The sequence below is a fragment of the Rhinolophus sinicus genome, linkage group LG14 (assembly GCF_036562045.2).
Source record: "Rhinolophus sinicus isolate RSC01 linkage group LG14, ASM3656204v1, whole genome shotgun sequence".
Classification (NCBI taxonomy): Eukaryota; Metazoa; Chordata; class Mammalia; order Chiroptera; family Rhinolophidae; genus Rhinolophus; species Rhinolophus sinicus.
This window is the reverse complement of record NC_133763.1, coordinates 162,242-183,326: the sequence shown is the minus strand read 5'-3', so window position 1 is coordinate 183,326 and position 21,085 is coordinate 162,242. Positions and strand designations below refer to the sequence as shown.

General features: G+C 50.0%; 1 protein-coding gene and 1 long non-coding RNA gene across 6 annotated transcripts in view; one reads left to right on the top strand and one right to left on the bottom strand.

Annotated features, from left to right (window-relative positions):
* The window catches only part of NECAB1 (N-terminal EF-hand calcium binding protein 1), a 113,773-nt gene that overhangs the window by 15,728 nt on the left and 76,960 nt on the right, over positions 1-21,085 (top strand). The window contains exon 1 of one of the 3 annotated variants that reach the window (XM_019726236.2): positions 19,047-19,257. The exons of the other annotated variants lie outside the window; for them this stretch is intronic. Within the exon in view, the coding sequence (XP_019581795.1) occupies positions 19,138-19,257 (120 nt within the window). The 5' untranslated portion in view covers positions 19,047-19,137. Of the gene's footprint in view, positions 1-19,046; positions 19,258-21,085 lie in introns of those variants that run through there. 3 annotated transcript variants of the gene reach the window in all.
* LOC141568545 (uncharacterized) lies at positions 9,001-20,350 on the bottom strand. 3 transcript variants are annotated; one of them, XR_012491689.1, is made up of 5 exons: positions 19,459-20,350; positions 17,107-17,435; positions 15,695-16,997; positions 12,095-12,753; positions 9,001-9,346 (listed from the first exon to the last, which is right to left on the bottom strand). It is a non-coding gene; the product is annotated as an uncharacterized LOC141568545 (long non-coding RNA). The 3 variants fall into 3 exon arrangements; XR_012491688.1 differs by having other exon boundaries at positions 15,695-16,955; XR_012491690.1 differs by having other exon boundaries at positions 15,695-16,955; positions 19,743-20,350.

Genomic DNA, 21,085 nt, shown 5'->3' with positions numbered 1-21,085 from the left:
ATACTTTTTTCTAAGTTTTACGTGGCGTCTTTTTTCTTCTTCTTTTAATTCTTTAATCCATTTGGAAAATTTTTAGAATACGATGTGATGAGTTATTCATGTAGTTATTTTCCAATCCCATTTACTGAATAATTCATTCCGTTCCCATTAATGTAAATTATTTGTACAGCAGGCTTTTTTATACAGTACGGATTATGTTATATTAATCTTGGTCACTGTTTATTTTGTTTTGGGGGGAATATCTGCCCCTATAGCTGACTCAGGAAATAACTAGCTGTTTCAGTTTATCTTTTTTTTCCCAGATGAATTTAAGAGTCATTTGTAAGGTTTTCTGTCCTTATCTTCGCCCCCCCCCCCAACACGCACACCCCAAATTGTGTTCTAGCATGATGATGAAGAGTGGTGACAGTTCCAGATAGCTCAGATTTGGAGAAGAAAGTCCAGAGCAGTGTTTCTAAAGGCTTTTTCTGGGCACTTTATCAGAACTAATGAGCCGACACTGATGGCCATGGCCCAGGAGTCTGCTCTTCAGCCGTCCTTCCTGGTGGGCAGCATATGGTGTGTGGACACAGGGTCATGTGAGAGGGCCACACACAGACCAGGGCCCAGACAAAGGTGGAACAGTGACATAAAAGGGGCGGGTGAGATCGATTTCAAGGTAAGTACTGATGGCATTTGTTTTGAGCACTAGATTGTACTGAGTTCAAGTGCTTGTCTAAAGGATATGCCACCGATACAAATAGTGCATTGAGGAAGGATCTGCCGCCTGCCTTGCATGTAGACCAGAGTCTGCCTAATGTGCATCCAACTGCCGACACGATTCCTGTTGTATTGTGCACGGTGCCCCTGTGTGGCTGCTAGTATTCTAAATTCTACTTAATAAGCACGTTGCGCTCTGCGGAGAATAACAATAGTGCGACCAGTTCCTTTTGCATGACTGATTCTGGCTTTTATACGCTGCTCTTTGGGGAACTAAAATTACACCACAAATTCTAATGAAGAATACAAAATCCTGCGAGACAATAGCAAGTCCTGTAATTTTCTGAGGTTTAGGGATCACGTCGCAGAGTTCAAACAGAGGTTCAAAGCTTTCCCTGGAAAAGTGTGTCCATTTATAATTCATAACACTTGGGGAGTAATTTGCCTAAATCACTAAGTTGTAACTCTCAGATTTTTGTGTGGACACCAACTACTCTGGATACTGATGACACCCAGTTCCCAGGTTCCACGCTGCCTGTTTGTACCTCAATGGGTCTGGGGTGGGGCCCAGCGCTCTGCCTTTGCAGACTGGCTCGGGGTCACTCTGATGCTGGTCCATAGGCTGCACTGTGAAATGCTGGGGTGCGTTCACGGCAAGGAAATCTTTGAGGGAAGTAGGTTTCCCTGGAGGGGCTAAGCCCTGAGAACCCCCTCTGCTCAGCTTCTGTATTCACAAGGGTGAGTGCCTGGGGGTTGTCCCTCTGAAGCCTGCAGGTCGGGGAGTAAACAGTCAGTTACTCATGCTGTACCCTTGTTCATGCTTTGCACATTCCACAAGCTCCTCTGATAGGTCTAGTAAGTTCTTGAAGGCCCACCTTTGTGTAAGCCTTGTTAGATATGGATAACAGGCTCTGCAGAGACAACTGCTCAGACGTTGCCTTGACAACTATGTTTCAGGTTGTAAGTCTAGAAGTTTCTCATCATTATCTGTTCTTCCTACAATATATCATCACATATTAGAATTCCACCCCCCTAAAGACACTGGAGAAAACATAATCAAGTTATTTGAATTTGAAGCAGTTTCTTTACTTACAAACAGGAGTTGTCCTTGTAGTATATTGTCCCATTGGTGTCAGCAGTAACTAGGCGAGTGGGAAGGGGGCTTCGCTCATTGCCATCCCCTGTGAGTGGCTCTACACACTAGCCGTTCAGGTGGACCAACTAGCCGTTAAGTGTTGCTGGAAGGGCACCAGCTGCTCTTAGAAGGAGCAGAGTTGAGATCGGCGCCAGCACTTCCCGGCCATGAGAGCTCAGTGACTCACGCTTACCGCTCCCTGCTCCCTTCTTACATGTGTTACCGAATTGTCAGTCATCGTTTTCAGCCCTTCAGTGCGTTTCACCTCACACCGCGGTGTGCCACCTTCAGTGCCACCTTCTGGGCTGTACGGCTTGGACTTGGGAAGGGTGATGGCAGTGGGGAGGATGGAGAGAGGTCGATGAGCTCACCGTGTGGTTCCGAGCTTCCGCTGCGACAATGCAAGTGAGCGTTAGTCAAGATATGGAGTGTGAACGATCAGTATTTGTTTCTCACTCCCCGTCCCGTCTGCCCATGTAGATACCATGTATCCCGAGGTATCTGTTTGAAGGGCCTTGTAAATGTAGATCTCTGTCAGACACGCTATGTGATGTTCAAAGATTAGACACAAGCAAACTATCTAGCAAGGGCAACTGATTAATAAATATGGTGCTTCTATACACAGACGCGCACACTAGTAGTGATGACCACAAACAACCTTTTGAGCGCTCACTGGGCGCCAGCGATGCCTCTGAGTGCTTTGTTTGTATATTAAACGCTGAATTATCCTGACACCCCATGAGGGAGCTGAAGAACAGAAAGCTTAATTCATCTGCTCAGTTTCAGAGCTGTTAAGTGATGGAGTGGGGATTTGGTCCCTGGTGCCCACACTTCATGCATTCTTTCCGACCGTCCGATGAGCAAAGAGGCTCTCAAAGCCGTAGAAAGACGAACTCCTCCCCCGTCCCCAAGAAACAGGAAGTGCAGCTGGGTAGGTTTTCTCAAAAGAACCAAGGAAGACAGGAAGGAAAGGAAAGCCCAATGGAAGACATGGGTGCATGTGCACAGACCGTCTCGGGAGGCTACACCAGGAGTGGTCAATGTGGTTCTTCCTGGGCGGGGGTCTGGGCAGCTGGGGACCAGGACGCAGTCTCAGTCTTCACTGGGGACCTCCGTGTGTCTTTTGATTTGTATGCCGCGTGCATACATTACCCATTTAGGAAGTAAATACATCTGGAAGCATTGTAAAGCCCTCGGACATAATGAACCCCCCAAAGCACGTAACAACTGTGAGGTAGTTGTTTCTCCCAGTGGGTGTCGTCTGCAGTCACAGGTTCACAGTGGGAACTAGAAGGCCTCACTGCAGGGTGACAGCCTCACTGCTGGGTGACAACCACGCTGCAGTGTGACAACCTCGCTGCAAGGTGACAGCCTCACTGCAGGGTGACATTGCAAGTACGTTCTCCACTTGCTGCCAGTGACCTGCAGTAGCTTGCAGCCTGGAAGCAAGCAGCAGTCAGCCTGCGCCCCACAGACTTGCCTCGCAGCCCAGCCCCACCCAGAAAGCCCTGTCTCATAGGAAGGCTTAAGCAGCCGTGTAGATCAGGACTTTCCCAGTGACAGATACACAGAAGTTGTCTAATAAAGGTCTTTGAATGTATAAGAGCAGAAAGGGAAGAAAAAGTCATTGTGTAAGTTTACGTGCCCCGTATCTGTACAGTGGTGAGCTTGATTTGTCACCTGCATCTCAAAAACTGGCTCTGTATCTGTTCTGAAACAAACTTCCCAGAGCGATCTGAGCAAGAGCAATTAGCTTAAGTCACCAATCGTACAGAAAGTTCCTTTCACTTATCTTCCCCCTCAGGGGTGGGTGGATATGGGGACAGGACTTTAACTTGATCTTCATGACTTGTACCATTTATCTGGTTCATAAAAATCTTTGTAAATGATAAAAGCAAAACTCAATGTTCTACCTAGCTCGTGTTGTAATTTTAAATAGGAACGTGTGGGACCTGACAATGACACAGAGATATTTTTGAGGTTGTGGTTTTAGGGTCAGTTTGGCTACCAGGCAAGACAGGGCTCTCAGGCTCTTTAACTGCTCAGAGGATAGAAAATACAGGTTATATCCTGATGGCTGTCATGTACTTACAGGTGTAGAGCCCAAGTTCAGTTCCTGATGAGATAAGTGACAGTGTGAGAAGTGAGAAAGGCATTCCATCTTTAAACACATAGAGAACACGTCATAAACTGCGCTATTCCCAGTTCTTCTGTCCTCCATGCCATTGCCCTGGCACTTGAAGCAGGCGTTTTCTGTGGGAGCCATGTACTTCCTGTTCCACTTGCATCGTGCTGGAGCATGTGACTGGTTTGGGCCCGTGGGATGTGAGTGGAAGAAACATACGGGACATCTGAGCAGAAGTTGTAAGAGCTGTTCATCTCCTGTCATCCCTCTCTTTTCCTTCTGCCCCAGAATGGCTTGGAGCAGACTCTGAGACAAGCCCTAGCTGTTTTGTATCATAAGCAAGAAGGAAATCTTTGTGGTTGTAAGCACTGAGATCTGGGAGCTGTCTGTTACTGCAACATAGCCTGATAAAAGCTGACTGATGCAGAGTGATGATTTGAAAAGCCGTACTTGCTGCAGGAAAATTTTAAATCAGGAAAAAACATAGGCGGTAAAACATAGGTTTGTAGGCCAGTACCTCACCCCTTTGGCCTGGTGACTGAGGGGCCTGGCAGTGGAGTCGGTTCCTTGTGTGGCATGCCCAGGTCAGCCATGAGTGGGCAGTGGCCTGGGCATCTCAGCTCCAGGCTGAGCCACTCTGCCCTGGGCCTCCAGACTTGCAGAGGGACATTTGGAGCCTGGCACACTTGGCCATCTGTGGGATACAGCAGAACTTCTCTGACAGAGCATTGGAACCCCATGAACCCTCAAAGAACATGTGCAAAGCACCAGATAACAAGGAGCTTAGGCTTTGCGAGCCACACCATCTCTGTCATACTGCTCACTCTCCCGGTCATGCACGATATGTAGTGAATGATTGTGGCTGTGTTTCCATGAAACTTTATGTACCAAAACAGGTGACTGGCCATATTGGCCTGTAGGCTATACTTTGCTAACCCTTGATCTAGTAGAAAAGAAAATGGTACTTTGTTCCGCCAGTATCACACTCAGAAGTCTGCTGTCAGCTAAAGAGAGGTTGCTGTACTACACACCTCATCCAGAGAACCTTGAAATGACCTTGCTCACTCAAGAAGCCATCAAAACCATGAAGGGAATTACCCTGGGGAACTATTTGGCAAGTTTAAGGACAAACACTATATCGTCTAACACAACAAAAGGCCCAGATGTCTTAACAGGGCTGGTGTGCGGACTTGCTGCAGGTTTGAGGACCTAGAAGCACCAGCCTGTGAGGGAACGTGGCACACACAGTGGCAAACGTGATTACAGCTTCTGAGCGTAGAAAATATAGACGTTGAGAGGCAGGTATGAACAGGAGTTCATTATTCACCCAGGGTCACTGTGAAATGCGCACGCCCATTCTACACTTGGTTTGTCAGAGAGAACGTGGCTCTGAGTACGCGAGTATGTGTCAGGAGAGTGAGCAGGAGCTCATTCAGGAAAGGGACTCTAGGGCACCGTATCTTGGCCTTGCTGGTACTTTTCTTGGGAGGAAAACATATTTTATGTTCCAGGACGGAGTTTTTGTCTACGGAACAAGAAATGAATTTAAATATGTGATACCCTTTCCCCAAAGCCCAGAACACTGAAATACAAGTTTCTTTGGAGTCTTGAGTGTTACCTTCACTGATATGATGGTGACAGTATTCTCCCTGGCGTCCTCAGAAAGAATTCCATTCCCAGGGCGTTAGCGGTGTTATTAAACTTTAGGGACCTGAGGGTAAGTTGGGAGGGTTTCGCTTTTGAAGATTGGAGATTTGTGGGCTTTAGTTCTTGGGGTGGTTCCTTAACAAGCACGTCAACCTATAGTGCAGGTGGCAGTGGTGTGGGTGGTGTCGGTCACGGGTTCCTTTTGACCAGATTCTGGGCAGCTGCTGCAGTCGGGGATGAATCCTGCTGCCTAGGCTGGGTCAGGCTTTCCCGACGCCACAGCCACATGTCCCCGCACTGGTGTTCCAGTTTCATGACCTCCCACCTACCAGAGGCCTTAAACCCAGTTTAGGAGCTGTGTTTTCCTTGTATGCATGTGACAGGTACCACAAGACAGGCCTCTGTCATTTTAGTTTCTGAATATAAAATGGATATATTTTTCCTAAGTTATGTTGTAACCACACCAAACCCTTTTGTTGTTTCAGAGGAAATGTAAGTACCTCGGGAGAAAAACGTTATTTGCTAATGTCATGTTTTGGCCTGAGGTTTTTTTTAAATAATTTTGGCAGAAGGTAGAATTAAAACCTTAATTCTGCTGCCTTTCTTAGGTTCTTAATTTATAATGTCCCAGCTTTGTTGGCATAGCCTTTGAGTTGGACACAACTACAGTCTTTGTATAACGGGGTGTATGTAATGGGCGGACAGTCAAGCAGAGGAATACTTTGGAGATGGCGATTGAGCAGATGTGCTGTGCCAGGCAGCATGTGTGGGAATCAGACAAGCAAACAGCGCGGTGTGAGACGTAACAGCAGTACACATAACGGGCGATGGGAGAGAGCAGAGACCCCAGTGTCCTCTGCAGGAAGAGGACAGGCAGAGTCGGGACGTGGAGTAATGTTCTCCGTGCTAGGGAGGGCTGGCGGCGGAGAGCATAGAGCACACAGAGAAATCGAGGCAGTCTGGAAGTCGTGGGATGTGGAGGAGGAAATGCAAAATGGAAAGAATTGGGATAAAGCTCAAAAGACAAAGCCATGTGGATGCTACCCTATCACTGGTGAGGATCCATTCAGTGATTTAAAGCCAGAGGTGAAGAAGTATAGAAGATGAAGGGAGGAAGAGTCATAAAGAGGAGATTGCAAAGGTCCAGGAAAGACATGGTGTGTGTCTGCATTAGCATAGTTGTAGTGAATCGAAAGGAAATGATAAATTTACACATACTTACTAGGACCTGACAATTGATTGGCTGTTAGAGGTCATTGAGAGGAAAGCATTTCGAATGTCCCCCTCACACAGTGAGGGAGGATTGATTTTACCAGTCACCGGAGACTGGCAGAGTACTTGCTTCATAAACTGGTGAACGTGGTGCTTCTGTGACGTGTGGTGCTTCTGTGGCAGGGGAGCCATCGTGGGCAGTAAGACAGGCAGGCGCGAGGCCCAGAGTGGAGGCCCACCCCGTGGAAACAGGAGCCATCGCTGTCGGATTGCCGTGTGGCCAGCTGGGCTTGAGCAGGCAGAGAGAAGAGAAAATGGGCTAAGGACTGAGCCAGGCTTCAGCAGCGTCAAGAGGGGGCTGGTGGTAGGAAAAGAAGTCTGCGAGGAAGGCCAGCGTGAGTGGCCAGAGTGCTCAGTGACGTTCCAGACAGCGGGTCCCATGGTAACTGCATTGTGTTTCGGGCTGAGAACTCTGCCACCAGATACAGCACGGTGTCCATGGTCCTGATTACTTCTCTGATGCTTTCGAAAGCGTGCAGGTGGCCAAGACAGTACCAGGCTCCTTCCCATCTAGTGCAAAGCAACAGCTTACTGGGTAGTGGTTTCGAAGCTCGAAAAACTTTAGGTAGAAGGTGGGAAAAAGATACTGGTTTAATCATCTTTAACGGCTCAGCTTACTTTAACGGTATCTGTGTGCTTGCATCTCTCCTCTACAGCTTTGATTGACACTGTACACATATTTAACTGTGTGAGCTTCTGTCTTTGGCAGTGCCTCACTGCTCCTACTCACTGATCATATGAAGTGTTACGATATGAGGGCCCTTCCCCTCGACAGTTACTTATTTAAAAAATCCTGTTATGATAATACTGTGGTTTTCATCAAGAAAAAATATGCTACAAACCTAAAAGGTTCAGAAAACTCCTATGGCTATCATTGCTGTCATTTCAGTAGTTTTAAAAATCACCACCCTATTCAGATAAATATTGCCTAGCCTCTTTATTTGATGCTTTTTTAATAAAAAGTAAACTGTGACATGACAGGAATAAACATTTAAAATCGAGACCTCAACCTTGCTATGAAGGGACAAACAGATCAAAGAATTAAGTGACAGTAAAACTCTTTGACCTCATTTCTTCCTGTCTGCTCCTCTCTGTGGAGTCCTGTGAATCTTCTGCCAAAACAGATCCCTGCGTCCTGACAAGTAACGTCCTGAGCTTGCGCTGGGACTGGGTCATCCTGCCTGCTGCTCAGGTTCACTGCCCAGGCAGAGTCTAGGTTGTTCTGCCAACTTGGCATTGGCACCTGGAAAGTACCCGTGTGCACGGCTCCCACTTTTGTCCAACTTCTGGGTCTGTCTGTACGAAATAAGACTGGCTCAGGGGGTACAGAAGGTCCAGTGCAGCTGCTCGCTTCCCTTGGGATATATGTGAGTTCCATTCATCAGAACTGACATCCGATCATTAAAAGGGTTTGGGAAAGCTTAAACATCAGCAGCAGGAAACTGGGAACATTGTTCCGTATGACACCCTTGAGCATCAGTCAGAGCGGGAAGCTTTCTAGGTGTTAACGTAGCACATGCAGAAAAGAGGTGCTATGTAATCAGGTATAGTAATGATACCATTCAAATAGAGGGAATGCTAAAAAAATCACGCATTGAACTATGAAACAGATTATATCTGTCTTTGCAAGTAGGGATTTTCACCTCTCAGTTCCTCAGCAGCTTATACATGTACAGTCAGTGATTTGGTGTCTCATGTGTCTTTGGGTGAAGTGATTTTATGGGCATGGAAGGCGTCTCAGCACTGCATACATGTGCGGAAAAGAACGGGAAATTAAGTGCAAGTGTCAGGGATTTGCAGGGTTGATGTCTTCACCTTTAAGTGCAAGATGGTTGATTGTTTATATCCCCAGTCATTTAATGTGGAATCAGAATAAAACATTCAATGAGAAGGGGAAGAAATATTTACATATTCGCATGAACATATACTATAAAGAATAAATGCTCTATAGAAATATGTTCATGTTTCTAGAGTTATATACTCATTCATATACTACATACACATATTTCGAGAGCTAAGGAGTTCTGAATTTTTAAAATTACTTTTTTTATTTATTGAAGATGTAGTCACATAGTTCAGTATTCAACAATTAGAAAGTGAACAAATCTTCTTCCGTCCTGCCCCGCCGCCCACACACACACACCTTTCCCTCAGGTATTAACAACCTCCCTCATGCACTTGCAGACCTGGTCTGTGCATGTCCCAGGAGACATGCAGCCTTCAGTGTTTCCTTTTAACCCAGTGGTAGCGTGCTCCTTGCAGTATTCTGTATAGTATTCTGTGTCTTCAGCAGTTTTTTTAAAACTCACTAATACAGGGCTGTCCCGGTGGCTCAGGCAGTTGGAACTCCGTGCTCCTAATTCCGAAGGCTGCTGGTTCGATTCCAACATGGGCCATTGGGCTCTCAACCACAAGGTTGCCAGTTCAATTCGAGTCCCGCAAGGGATGGTGGGCAGCGCCCCCTGCAACTAAAATTGAACACGGCACGTTGAGCTGAGCTGCCGCTGAGCTCCCGGATGTCTCAGTTGGTTGGAGCGCATCCTCTCAACCACAAGGTTGCTGGTTCAACTCCCGCAAGGGATGGTGGGCTGTGCCCCCTGCAACTAGAAAACAGCAACTGGACCTGGAGCTGAGCTGCACCCTCCACAACTAAGACTGAAAGGACAACAACTTGACTTGGAAAAAAGTCCTGGAAGTACACACTGTTCCCCAATAAAGTCCTGTTCCCCTTCCCCAATAAAATCTTTTAAAAAAACACCTCACTAATACATGTTTCTGTGTATTTGTTTTGTTGCACACGAGCGTCCTTATTTCTTTTTATGACTGCATGTGGGTGAGTCTTAATTTAACTCGGCGCTCATTCGGCCCGTCAGTGTGGCTCTTAGGGAATGTTAACCCAAAGTAGTCAAATCTTATAATTCTCTAAGAGATGCCATAAAATCTTAATGCTAAACATTTCATATCTTATATGTAGACACTAATTATTAAAATTCTTTAGAAAACAATGCAAGTCATATACATATAGACACATATATACACACATATATATGTGTGTATACATATTACATTTGTAAGTTAAATCTGACCAGTCAGCCACTGTCCACTTTTTTAAAAAACTTGGCATCATTTAATTTATTCCAAATCCTGTTTTTCTATAGTGTATCTAAACCAATATTTAGAACTATATTAATGCTGTATTTTAGGATTATGTAGATGTATTTAAGAATATATTATTTCAATCTATCTCTGAGGTTACTTTTGACAAGCTTTTTCAATGTTCTCTTCCTGCTACATTAAACTTGCTTTATCTGATCCTAAATTTTTAGGCTGCTGACTTAAATTTTTATTTTGACATGCAAATAGATATTTGAATCATAAACCAGATGAATAAAGTTTCTGAATAACATTAAGGTACTAACCACTGATGCTAGACATTCTCTAATAGCTGAATTCTATTTAGACCAGAAGAGGGCACAAGAGCTATAGCAGTGAGAAATTACACACCAGACCATGGACTCTTCCTCAAAGGACTACATGAGAAACCAGCCTATGCGATTTATAATTCTTTTTTTCCTGATTAAAGAAACCATTCCTTTCCCTGTGAAAATTTCTCCTTCCTTTTGATTTACATAGTAACTGAAGAAAACCAGAACACAAAGCTAAGAAAACATAACTGAAATGCACACCACTCCCATTGGACAATCCCGGAATGACTCTCCCCACCATGTGGAGCCCTGCAGGGCCAGCGTGCGTGCCTAGAGGGCCGGGGTCAGGCTTTCAGGCCGGGCCCCCTATGGAGGAGCAGGGTTTATGCCGGGAAAGGTAGGACCACATCTGGAAGACCTGACTCAGTCCTGAAAGCACAGATGTCACACACTGAGGCCCGGCTCCCTGCATGTGCGACCATGTTCCTGCTTGGAGGTGGAGGTTCCATGTATGGAGCCCCACTTGTGGGTCAGGGAGACCGGATCCGTTCTTGTTGAATGATATTCCACATATAGAGGGACAGATTCCATGCCTGCAGGGCCCGATTCTAGGCCTCAAGAAGCAGCTCCCTGTGAGTGGGAGACCTTTTCCAGGCCTGAAGGTCCAAGGCCAGAGCCTGGGGAGCCTGGCTTCATGGCTGAAGGCCAGGGCCCCAGAGCCAACCGAGGCCATCCTGCCATGGTCTGCTCTGGCTGGGAAAGAAGGTCTACATGCAATTTCTAACTCCAGAAATGGCCCAGTAATTGCCAAATTCAGATTGTGTTGTGACATAAGTGACCCAAGAATAAGCAGAAAAATTAGGAGGCTTGCCAGGAGCTCTTGTGCAGTGGCCCAGGAAAATAATGCTTCTACTGAACAAAAGTATTTGAAGGGGACAGTGGGAGACACAAATCAAGTATTTTGGTTACGCATTTAGTAGTCGTGACCTCTCAACTTAGTAGCTGCACCCTCAGTGACAGAGCAGTAATTAGTGTGCGCCTGCATTGCTCGGTCTATACCTGAATGGGATCATTTAGTTCCGGGGTGTGTCCTCCTGACAGATGAGGAAACTGTGGCACAGAGTTTGGCTGATTTTCCCAAGCCTCCTAGCTGGTATGCAGTAGAGGAAGACTGTGAGCTCTGCTCCATTTTACACATTTTAAATGAGAATGGGCTTTGTCTGCAGGCTTGAATGAGCCCCAAACAAGTAGTACTTAGCGCTGATCCCGTCTTTGTGGTGTGATGCACAAGACCTGAGCGGCAAAATCACCTTACACAGTGTAAGAAAGAAATGCAATATCAACTCCCGTAACTATTCCTTATAGCAATAAACAAGTTCCATTCGACTTCAGAGGTATGAAGGAATGGCACGCACAAAGCGAGCTGTCCTTAATTCTTATAAAGCAATTTTTATCCCTGAACAATTGTAGGAAATTAACTAATTAACCTTCGCCATATGCTTTGGAAAGAGGTGAGTGTCCTCTGCCTGCCCGAGCGAGCGGGACTCAGGATGCTTTCTGGGTGTCATGCAGCCTGGGCAGCAGGCTCCCGGCCTTTCACACACACACACACACACACACACGGTGACTGAGGGTAGTTGGGTTCGTTCATTGACTAAGCAGATGTGTATTTAACACCATTTCTAGAAACCTGTCACTGGGCTGATGTCCCCAGTGGTGAGGCATCGCCTGGCTGGATGCAGTGGGATTACGCGGGTGGTGTGATCTCGTTACAAAACACAGTGAACCCACCTTGAGCTCTTTGGCCCAGACATGGAACTGGTCTCCGGAGGGCCGTCCACCCCACGCAGCTGCTGTTGCGTCCTTCTCACGCTGTCCAGCCTGCGATTAACGCCTGGCTGCACAGCAGAAGTGGACCGCCTTGAACTTGTGGTGCAGCCCCCAGTGTTTGTATCCGTCTGCTCCTCACAGCTAGCGACACTTCCCACTGCCACATCTGCCCTTCATTTTCAGCCCGTTCTCGTCTCTAGCACCATCTCAAGCGCAGTCTGAGAAGAATTTAGCTCCCCAAGCTCGGAATCTGAGGTTCAGCATGCAGTCATCTGCTAGTCTAGCACTGACTGCTGGTCTAGTAACACTGTGAAAAGTACGCTTGTGTGTTGTCTTCTGCAAGGTTCCCCAGATACAAGGGGACACTTATGCCAATGGTGTGTAGAGAGGATGTGCTCAGGAGAAACCACTCAGGGAGGGAGAGATTCCGGCAGTACAGGGGCTGGAGTGCAGTTCTTGTTCCACAGGAAGGGGGCGAGGCTGGTGTGTGCTCATGTGAGTCAGTCGTTGGATATGAGCCACCCTCAAAGAGGGACCAGGTCCATGGTGGGCATCTCTAGGTGAGGAGGCCCCCATCGGCCTTGCAGAAGACGCCTATCAGCAGCCAGCTTCTGCAGCACCTGGGAGATGGGCACACGGGTCCGGCTCAGGGCATCAGGCAGAGCACCACTCTGGGCCCTGGCGCACCTCACACCACTCAACTCTGCCTACTTCTTGCGTTGAGTTTTCTTGTACCCTCACCTTTTTCTGGCTTCAGTTTGGTCACAATTTCTGGATAAAGCAGAAGAGGCTTAGTGAGACAAACTACAGCCCTACTACTGCCTTGGGTCCAGAAGAAGCAACTGAAACCCGTTCCCACCGTCCTGTCCCACTGGTGTCTGCTCCTCTCCCCCTCAGCTCACACTTCTGCTGCTCTAGGTGGCTCGCCCGCTGGTGGACCCAGCCCTGATGACTTACCAGGCCCTTAGCAGTGTTGTATTGGCCCGTTCCAGTTAAACCCGGGCACGGAGTGTTCCTGGAGCTGCCCGGTGGCCACCGTGTGTGCCAAGTGCATTTCTCCTTGCCTCTCGTATAACACCAGTCCTACCTCCTCGTGATGATTACTTGGCGTTTCATTCGTTCGTCTGCTAGCCTGTTGGAACCATGATCCCAAGGAAACAGGTGGCAGCCATAGCTTTTTGTTTAGTGAGACTTGCCCTGTCCTTTGGCAGAAGTATTCCCTTTCTGGGAACCAGGGTCTCTATTCCCACAGAGCCTCCTTACAGAGGCGGGAAACACAAATTCCCCAAGAAGGTCGCTGGGGATGATGGTGACTGGGGCCACTTGTACTTCTGCACCTTGGTTCCCAGGCCCTTGTGTCCTCTGTACTGGGGACACAAGAGCATGTAATGCAGGTAGATTTAGGGCATGGGTCACATCCTGAGGAAGCATGTGCCACAGTTGCAGGGCTTTGTCTTGTTGGCTGGCAAATAGCAGGAGCAGTGGGTCCCGTCACCATGTGCCCACGGGATGTCCCAAGGGATGACGCCATGTCAGGTGCTCAGGACTGCTCCCTTATTGGACTCCCTCTGTACCCTCCCCACCCCCACTGCACTCCCTCACGTCAGCCCCAGGGATTGGTGACCCATCCCCAGAAGTCTGTGAGGTCCCTAGATGTCCACATTTGTATGAAGAGGCCAGTCAGAACGGGATGCCGCTTCTTTCTAGGGCCTGAATAAGACCCCTGGGTCATGTACACAGAGCTGTCAGATCGCCTCTCCCACCTCCTTACAAGTCTGATGTTTTAAAAAATGTAGATGCTTATTAAAATTATAATAACTGTTTCCTCTATTTTATGTTTGTGAAATGGTATCTAAGTTCATCAAAGCTTACGTTCTCTCTTCTGGGGGTGGGGGAGCCCCTGCTGAGGTTCCCTGAGCACACGCTTAGTCTGCCAGGGACCCAGCCCTGAGAACAGCTCTCCCTGCAGCTCTCCGGGCCCCTCCGCTCTGTCTTTTTATCATCAATCCATGTAATTGCATGTTATGACAAGGAAGGAGCTAACATTCTTCATTCTCTTTCTCTGATTCCTATATTCTGTATAAGATTTATTTATAAATCTGTTTTATAAATCTTTCCTTCTGTTGTTCATTCATTCCACATTTATTGAGTATCTACCATGTGTCTAGCAATTTACCAGGCAAGACATAGAGGAGAACTACAGTGTGTACTCTCTAGCATCTGAGAGTTCAGACAGGCCTCCAGAGAGAATTCTAAAAAATTACTTGTAAAACACTGCTAAGGCACATGGAAGGGTGTGGGGGGTGCTATGGAAAGGAGGAGGGGGAACCCAGTGCAGCTCCAGGGGTGGCGGGGGGCGGGGGGAATGTCTGGGCTGATTCTTAAAACCCAACCAAGTGGCCGGCAGGCGGGTTACCGAGTCTGTGTGTTCTGGGCAGAGTGCCAAGGGCAGCGCCAGGAGCCGTGCGGGTGGTGACGGAAGCCACGCTTCTGTGCCGTTACTTACGCGCACGGTGTCATGTGAGTGTTGTGCATGTATTCTTTAACCTGACCTCCTCTAAGCTAAGAAAATAGAGGCTCAGTAACATGCCTCAGTGTGGCCCTGAGATGCTAAGCTATGGCGGTTCCTCAAAAACTGAAAATAGAACTACTGTGCGGTCCAGCCATCCCATTTCTGGGTATTTATCCAGAGGAAATGAGAACCGGGTGTGGAAGAGAGCTGCCCCCCCTCGCCACCCCCCGTTCATTACAGTGTTGTTCACAGTAGCCTGGACGTGGAACGCTGGTCGGCAGTGGCTGAGTGGATAAAAGAATGTGGTGTAGACCTACAGCAATGGTGTTCGCCATGAGAAAGAAAGAACGCCCCCCTCCGTGATAGCGTAGCTGCGCTAAGTGAAATAAACCGGACAGAAGACAAATACTGCACGGCATCACTGACAGGAGGGATCTTTAAAAAAAAATGTCGAACTCATAGAAGCAGAAAGCAGAAAAGTGGTTGCCAGGGGCTGGGGGTGAGGGAGAAACAGGGAGAGCTCATAAAGGATACAGGCTTTCAGCTGTAGATGAATAAAGTCTGAGGATCGGACGCAGAACGAGGTGAGTATAGTGGACAATACTGTGTTACGTGATTGAAATTTGCTAAGAGAACAGAATGAGATGTACCCTCACACACAGAACCTGACTGAGGGAAAACAGAAAAGGAAATTGGGGAAGGATGCCAGGTCGCTCGGGAAGTGGACAGGAGGCTGGAGATGAAGTTTGGAGGGCAAGGCTGCCGAAGTCCCAGCCGCAGCCCCCATCACACTGTGGACTTCAGGGCCCACTGGCGTGGTGTCCCCTCGACACTACGCTGCTTTTGCAGCTGCCATTAATCAAGTTCCCTTCAGGGGTCTTGATCCAAATTTAGAGTCGCCTTTCCGTTGAGCCTTGGTCCCTCTCTCCTCGAGCCACCCCCAGAGGAGGTGCCCCTGCCCTGATCAGGACCCCTCCTGGGGGACACGTCCCTAGATGAGGTGGGAGGCTTGAGGCTTAGGCACCAAAGCAGTGGAAGGGTCCACTCACCTGCCGGGAGCGGTGGTGAGTCACGGCTCCACAGGAGAGCCTGCTGTAGGATTGTACACACGGAAACCAGGTAGATTCCTGGCTGTCTGAAGTGGCTGAGGTCACAGTTCCCCCACGAGCAGAGAGGGATTGCAGGCAGCACATTCCCACACAGTTGTCAGCTTCTGAAATGCTTGAATAGCTTCCTGTCAAAGTCTTATCAAAACCTGAGAGCTGGAATCGAGAATTATGCTGCTTTCCTTTTCTGGGCTCTTGGGAAGAAGATGCACTTCCTCCCTAGCCGGCCGTCTCCCAGCTGTGTCTGATAATACATGGGCCGCACGGCTTCTGCGTTCCAGGGAGATACTGAGAGAAAACAGCTGTTCAGAATGCACGCTGTCTACAGTAAAAGAGAACCTGCAGGAGGTTGGTTGCCACCCTGCAGAGCCTGTTGGATTTGGCTGTGAACGGGGATCTAATCGCCGTCTGTGGCCATGGAGCCTCCCCGAGCGTCCTGTCTCCATTACATAGAAAAGTCAGCTGTGGTACCCTGGTGCTATGCTGAAAGCGGGGAAGAATTAATGACTAGGTGGTTGTCTAATAACCAGGAAATAAGCAAAGCCCCAGCTACAGACATTGTCATTTCAGTCAGCAAAGGTGAAAGGAGCGCTTTTACTGACTTGCTACAAACAGCCCCTGGTTTTGAGTGGTGACTACTGATTATTCCCGTTCTCATTTATAATCAGAGATCGTCGTCTTTATTACCTGCTCTTGTCACCGTGAGGTTGGCATAAAAATATGACCACTTTCAGGACAGTTACAGGGACCAGACTTATGCTGTGCTTGTTGCAGAAAAATCTATTCCATCCACTCTCTGGTGGCAAGAACAAATGATACTGTATTTTCTAAGCTTGATGTTCATGGCCAGGACGCCCCTCCTCCTCTTTCTGATCCTGCTCCTTCAGTGACTGAGTGACTGAATGAATGACTACTATCCGTGTGATGAGTTGGCCAGTCTGGTTTTAAGTGGCTGTGTGTTTTGATGAGCAGCATCGACGGAAGCGCCTACTCCAGCAGTTCAGATCAGGAGATTTGCAGTTAATCGGGGAAAAGCACACAGAGATGGCAGATCGATACTCCTGAAGCACAGCTCCAGGCAGTCTGCCCTGGCTGAGTGTGACGTCTCCATCTCCTCACCCAGTGGAGTCCCACACGGCACCTTGGACGTAGGCGTCTGCACCCGGTAGCCTCTGCCTGTCTTCCGATGGACTGTTCTGCTGTCCTGTACGCACAGTGTAGACCAGCTCAGTGGTGCTTACGTTACCTGGGAAGGGTTTGAGAACACTGCTGCCCAGGGCCCACTGCATGCTCATGGAATGTGCACCCTTATTTTGGTTGTCTACCGCTGTAAAACCAACCACTCCGAGACTTACCATTATGAAACAGCGATGTCGTGTCATAGGGCCGTATTCGTGGCTCCAGAATTCAGAAGGGGACAGAATGACAGTGTGTCTCTGATGTTTGGGGGCCTGGCAGAGATGACAAAGATGGCTGGGCGTGGCAGACAGCCAGGTGCTGCTGTTGTCTACAGGTGTCTGTGCTCACAACTCTGCTGCTTGTGCTGGGAGGACTCAGGCTCGGCCCTGCTGGTGGCCGGGGTGCCTGCACACGCTTCTCCGTGTAGCTCGGGCTTCCTCAGAGCATGCAGGGGCCAGGGCATCAGGTTTCCCACGGGGAGTCCGGGCATCCAGGGGCAAATACTCTGCTGACAAAGAGGAATTGTGGGGCCTTTTGCACAGCTAGCCTCGGGGCACATGGCCTAGCCATACACCCTGGTCGTTCCAGCATGCAGGCAGGGCTGGGCCTGGGGTGTGGGAGGGAGACACTGGGTGCAGCAGTGAAGAAGGCGGTCACCCTGGGGGCCGTACAGGTGTAAGGTAGCCTGTCCTTCCGTCCTTTTGTGCCCACGTGCCTCCTGGCCTCGCCTCGCTGCCTGGATCCCCTGTGTGTCCTGTCTATGAATCACGGGTGGGAGGGGCTGAGTTTCCCAGCCCATTCAGGACCCCTGGGGTGGGGACTGGGCTGCTGTGAGATAGGAACATGCCCAGTGGCGCAAGGACAGACTCCCTCTGCTTTGCTGTACCTTTTGCTCATGCTGTTCCCTTCGCTGTCTGACAGCTGAGCAGGACCTACCAACTGTTCGGCTCCACCTCAGATGCCACCTCGGTGTCAAGCCCTCTTGGTCCCATCAGTCGTCAGATCATAAACTGTCCCTCCTAAGAACCCCCAGCACTCTTTCTGTGCCTAATGCACTCCCATTCTTCCTGCGCTGTGGCTGTTTGGGGACCTGTCTCATTTCTCGGGAAACCACAGCATCAGATCTGGCCCCCCGCCACCAGTTCTCACAGGCACCGAGGTCCGCGGCCTGTCTGGCCCCCAGATGTCCAGGGGGGTGTCACCACCATAGCTGCTGGTGTGCATCGCATACATTATAGATGCTCAGTAAACAGTGGCTGTTTCTCCTGACCAAAGGTGAGGTGATGGTTTCTGTAGCCCTGTGGAAGCCATCAGATACTGACTAATTACTCTGATTAAATTCTAAAGCATGGCCAGGGACTGCCCCTTTCATGGTGACTTCAGGAACTTCTTGCTGGAGCACCACCTGACCATCTCACACGTCACCCCCACACCCCCACACCCCCAGCGATGTTGGCGCTTCCTCTGCAGAGTCCACAGCACCGGCCTCCAGCCATGGCACTAATGCATTGAAGGGAAGAACCCTCTGAGCGAAGCCCCCCGCATTGGGACCGTTTTACTGGTGAGGAAAACAGGCTTAAAGGTAACTTGCTAGATCACAAGATAACAAAGTAAGGAGGGCAGGTTTGGAACCCAGGCCCCCAAGAGGCCGGAACTGAGTTGTTTCACCACCTGCTCACTGAGCCCCTCATTAAGTGACAGGATTCAGGAACCAGCCGCTTTTGGGGACGGTGGGGCAGTCAGGTCCCAGGGATGAAATGCAGCTTTTGCCAACTTTGCTTTTAAGCTGGGGGCGTTTTTACTCGGCGCTTTGGCTGCTCGGGATAAACCCTCTTCCATCTGTCCCCCTCTGTCTGTGCCGCCTCCTCCCTCGAGGCACGTGGGGCTGTCGTGGATGGGCAGGGGCCTCGCGGTCATGTCCGGCCACGCGGGTCCGATGTGCTCCGGGTGAGGGGCACAGCGCGCTGCTGAGCGCAGGGAGGGAACCCGAGCTGGGGGGGCCCCGAGTCAGAGCGCGGGGGCGGGGGACCGGGAGCCGGAGAGGGACTGGCGGGGACACGGAGCCCGAGCGAGGCGGGGGCGGGCGCGAGTCGGGGCGCCGGGAGCGCGGGGCGGGAGCTGGGGCGGGGACACAGCCCGAGAGACGCGAGCGACGCTCTGCGAGCGGACCGCAGCCGCAGACCGGCGAGGGCGGCAGGGCTGCAAGGATGGAGGGTGCCCCGGGGAGCACGGAGGATGCCCGCGGGACGCCGCCGTCCTCCGGCGACTCCTCGGAGGAGCTCAGCTCTGCCTTGCAGCTGTCCAAGGGCATGTCGATCTTCCTGGACGTAAGTGCAGGCGGAAGGCGCTGGGTCGGGGCCCCCAGCCTCCTACCTCCCGGGTGCTGAGCAGAACCGCCGCCTCCTGCCTCCCCCCCCCCCCCCCCGCCCCGGGCCCGGGACACGCCGGAGCAGTGCCTGCCCCCCAGCTTGTGAGGGGCTGTCCCAGCCCGGCAGCAGGGCTGCAGCCGGCCGAAGGGCGCAACTCACGTGTCCCAACAGGCTGGGTTTCGGCGGCTCCGATTTGTAAGCGCAGTCTCCATTGGGTGAGCCGGGCGTTGGAAGAGGGCAGGGCCAGTGACCCCACGAGCCTCGGGTGTGGGTGCGCAGCCCCCACCTTGCCGCCCCAAGGCGACACACGGGAAATCTGGCAGACACACCGCCTCCCCGGCCCCCTCGGGGACACTTTGACAACACTTGTTTTCCTTTGTGAGCGGTGGTCAGTCTCTCTTTCATGATGACCCTTCCCTGCCCCTCCCATTGCGTTTTCAAACCTGTATTCTCCAGGCACCTGTGCAAGTCGTGATTATCTTCGTCGTTCCGCACCTGCCGGTCTCCCTTTGGTCCTGTCCCTGGCTCCCTCCATTTCTCTGACAGTGGTTGGTCTCTCTCATGCTTTCTTTTCTGTTCTCCGCTGTTTTGCTGTCCTCATGCTGTGGTTCCTAGCTCTATTGGAGGTTTTTTATTATTTGTTTCTCAATTTTGCTTTACTCTCCCTTCCTGCTGTTTCTGTTCTTTATCCACCCTGTTGCCCAGCTCTTTTCTCTGCCTTAAGGATTGGCGGTTTCCAATCCCTCAGTTGCCTGCAGGCTCAGTCTCTCTTTCTCCCACCCCCCCACCCTCCTTGCTCTCTCAGCCCCTCAGTTGTCACAATCATGCTGTCCCCCCAGGTAGTTTCTGGCTCAGTGGAGGACAATTCTGGCTGCTTCATTTTTAGGCAGATGGAAAATAGGCAGAGCATTGAGGAGTGCTGCGTGCTCTCTCCTCTGCCCTTCTCTGTGTCCTCATTTCTTGTTAGGATCCAGGTCAGGGGCCAGAGGCCAAGTACATGTGTTTGTGGAGAGATGAAAATAGCAGGAAATCCAATTGTTCGTATCCTACTGTGGAGGCAGAGATGATGGAGATAATGGGAGGGAGGAGGAGACCTCCCGGTTTATTTTGAAGGGGTCAGCTGGCATGTTTTAATTGGCCCGCATAAGTAATTAGTCCTGGTCTAAGGAAAATGATATTCGTAAGGTTCCACTGGGCCTCCTGGCAGCCTTCTCCCCTCATCACCCTGCGCTTCCAGCTGGGGGTCCAGGCATTGAAGGTTGGCCCTCCTCTTCCCACCGAACCCGAAGTGTTCGCTTGTAGGATGTGGGATGGTAAGACAGTAGGGTCCTAGCCTCAGAGCACTCATCTCTGTGTGGCTTGGGGGCAATCAGGTGATGCTATTGGGGCCTGTGTCTCACTGCTGCTCCATTCCTCTGCAGTCCTGCTGTTCAGGACCAACAGGACGAGGCACACAACACATCTGAGGATATCCTCAAGGATAGAGTCAGGGCTCCCCCAAGTAATGTCGGTCATGAGGGCCACAGCTCAGCTGTCATGAGGTTGGTTGACTCACAGAGGGCGAGCGGGCCCTCCATTCATTCTGTCCTGGCCTTCACTCTGTCCCCTGGGTATCAAGTGCATCCTGTGCCTTGGCACAGTCCTGGTGCCACTGTGCTGATGATGGATTGAAGCCATGTAGGTGGAAAGTCATCCTCTTTGGCTCACATGCCAACCTAGGCCCACCTGTTCAAACTGCTACTTTAAACAAAGGAAGAGAGAAGATTGAAATCTCCTTAATTACTAT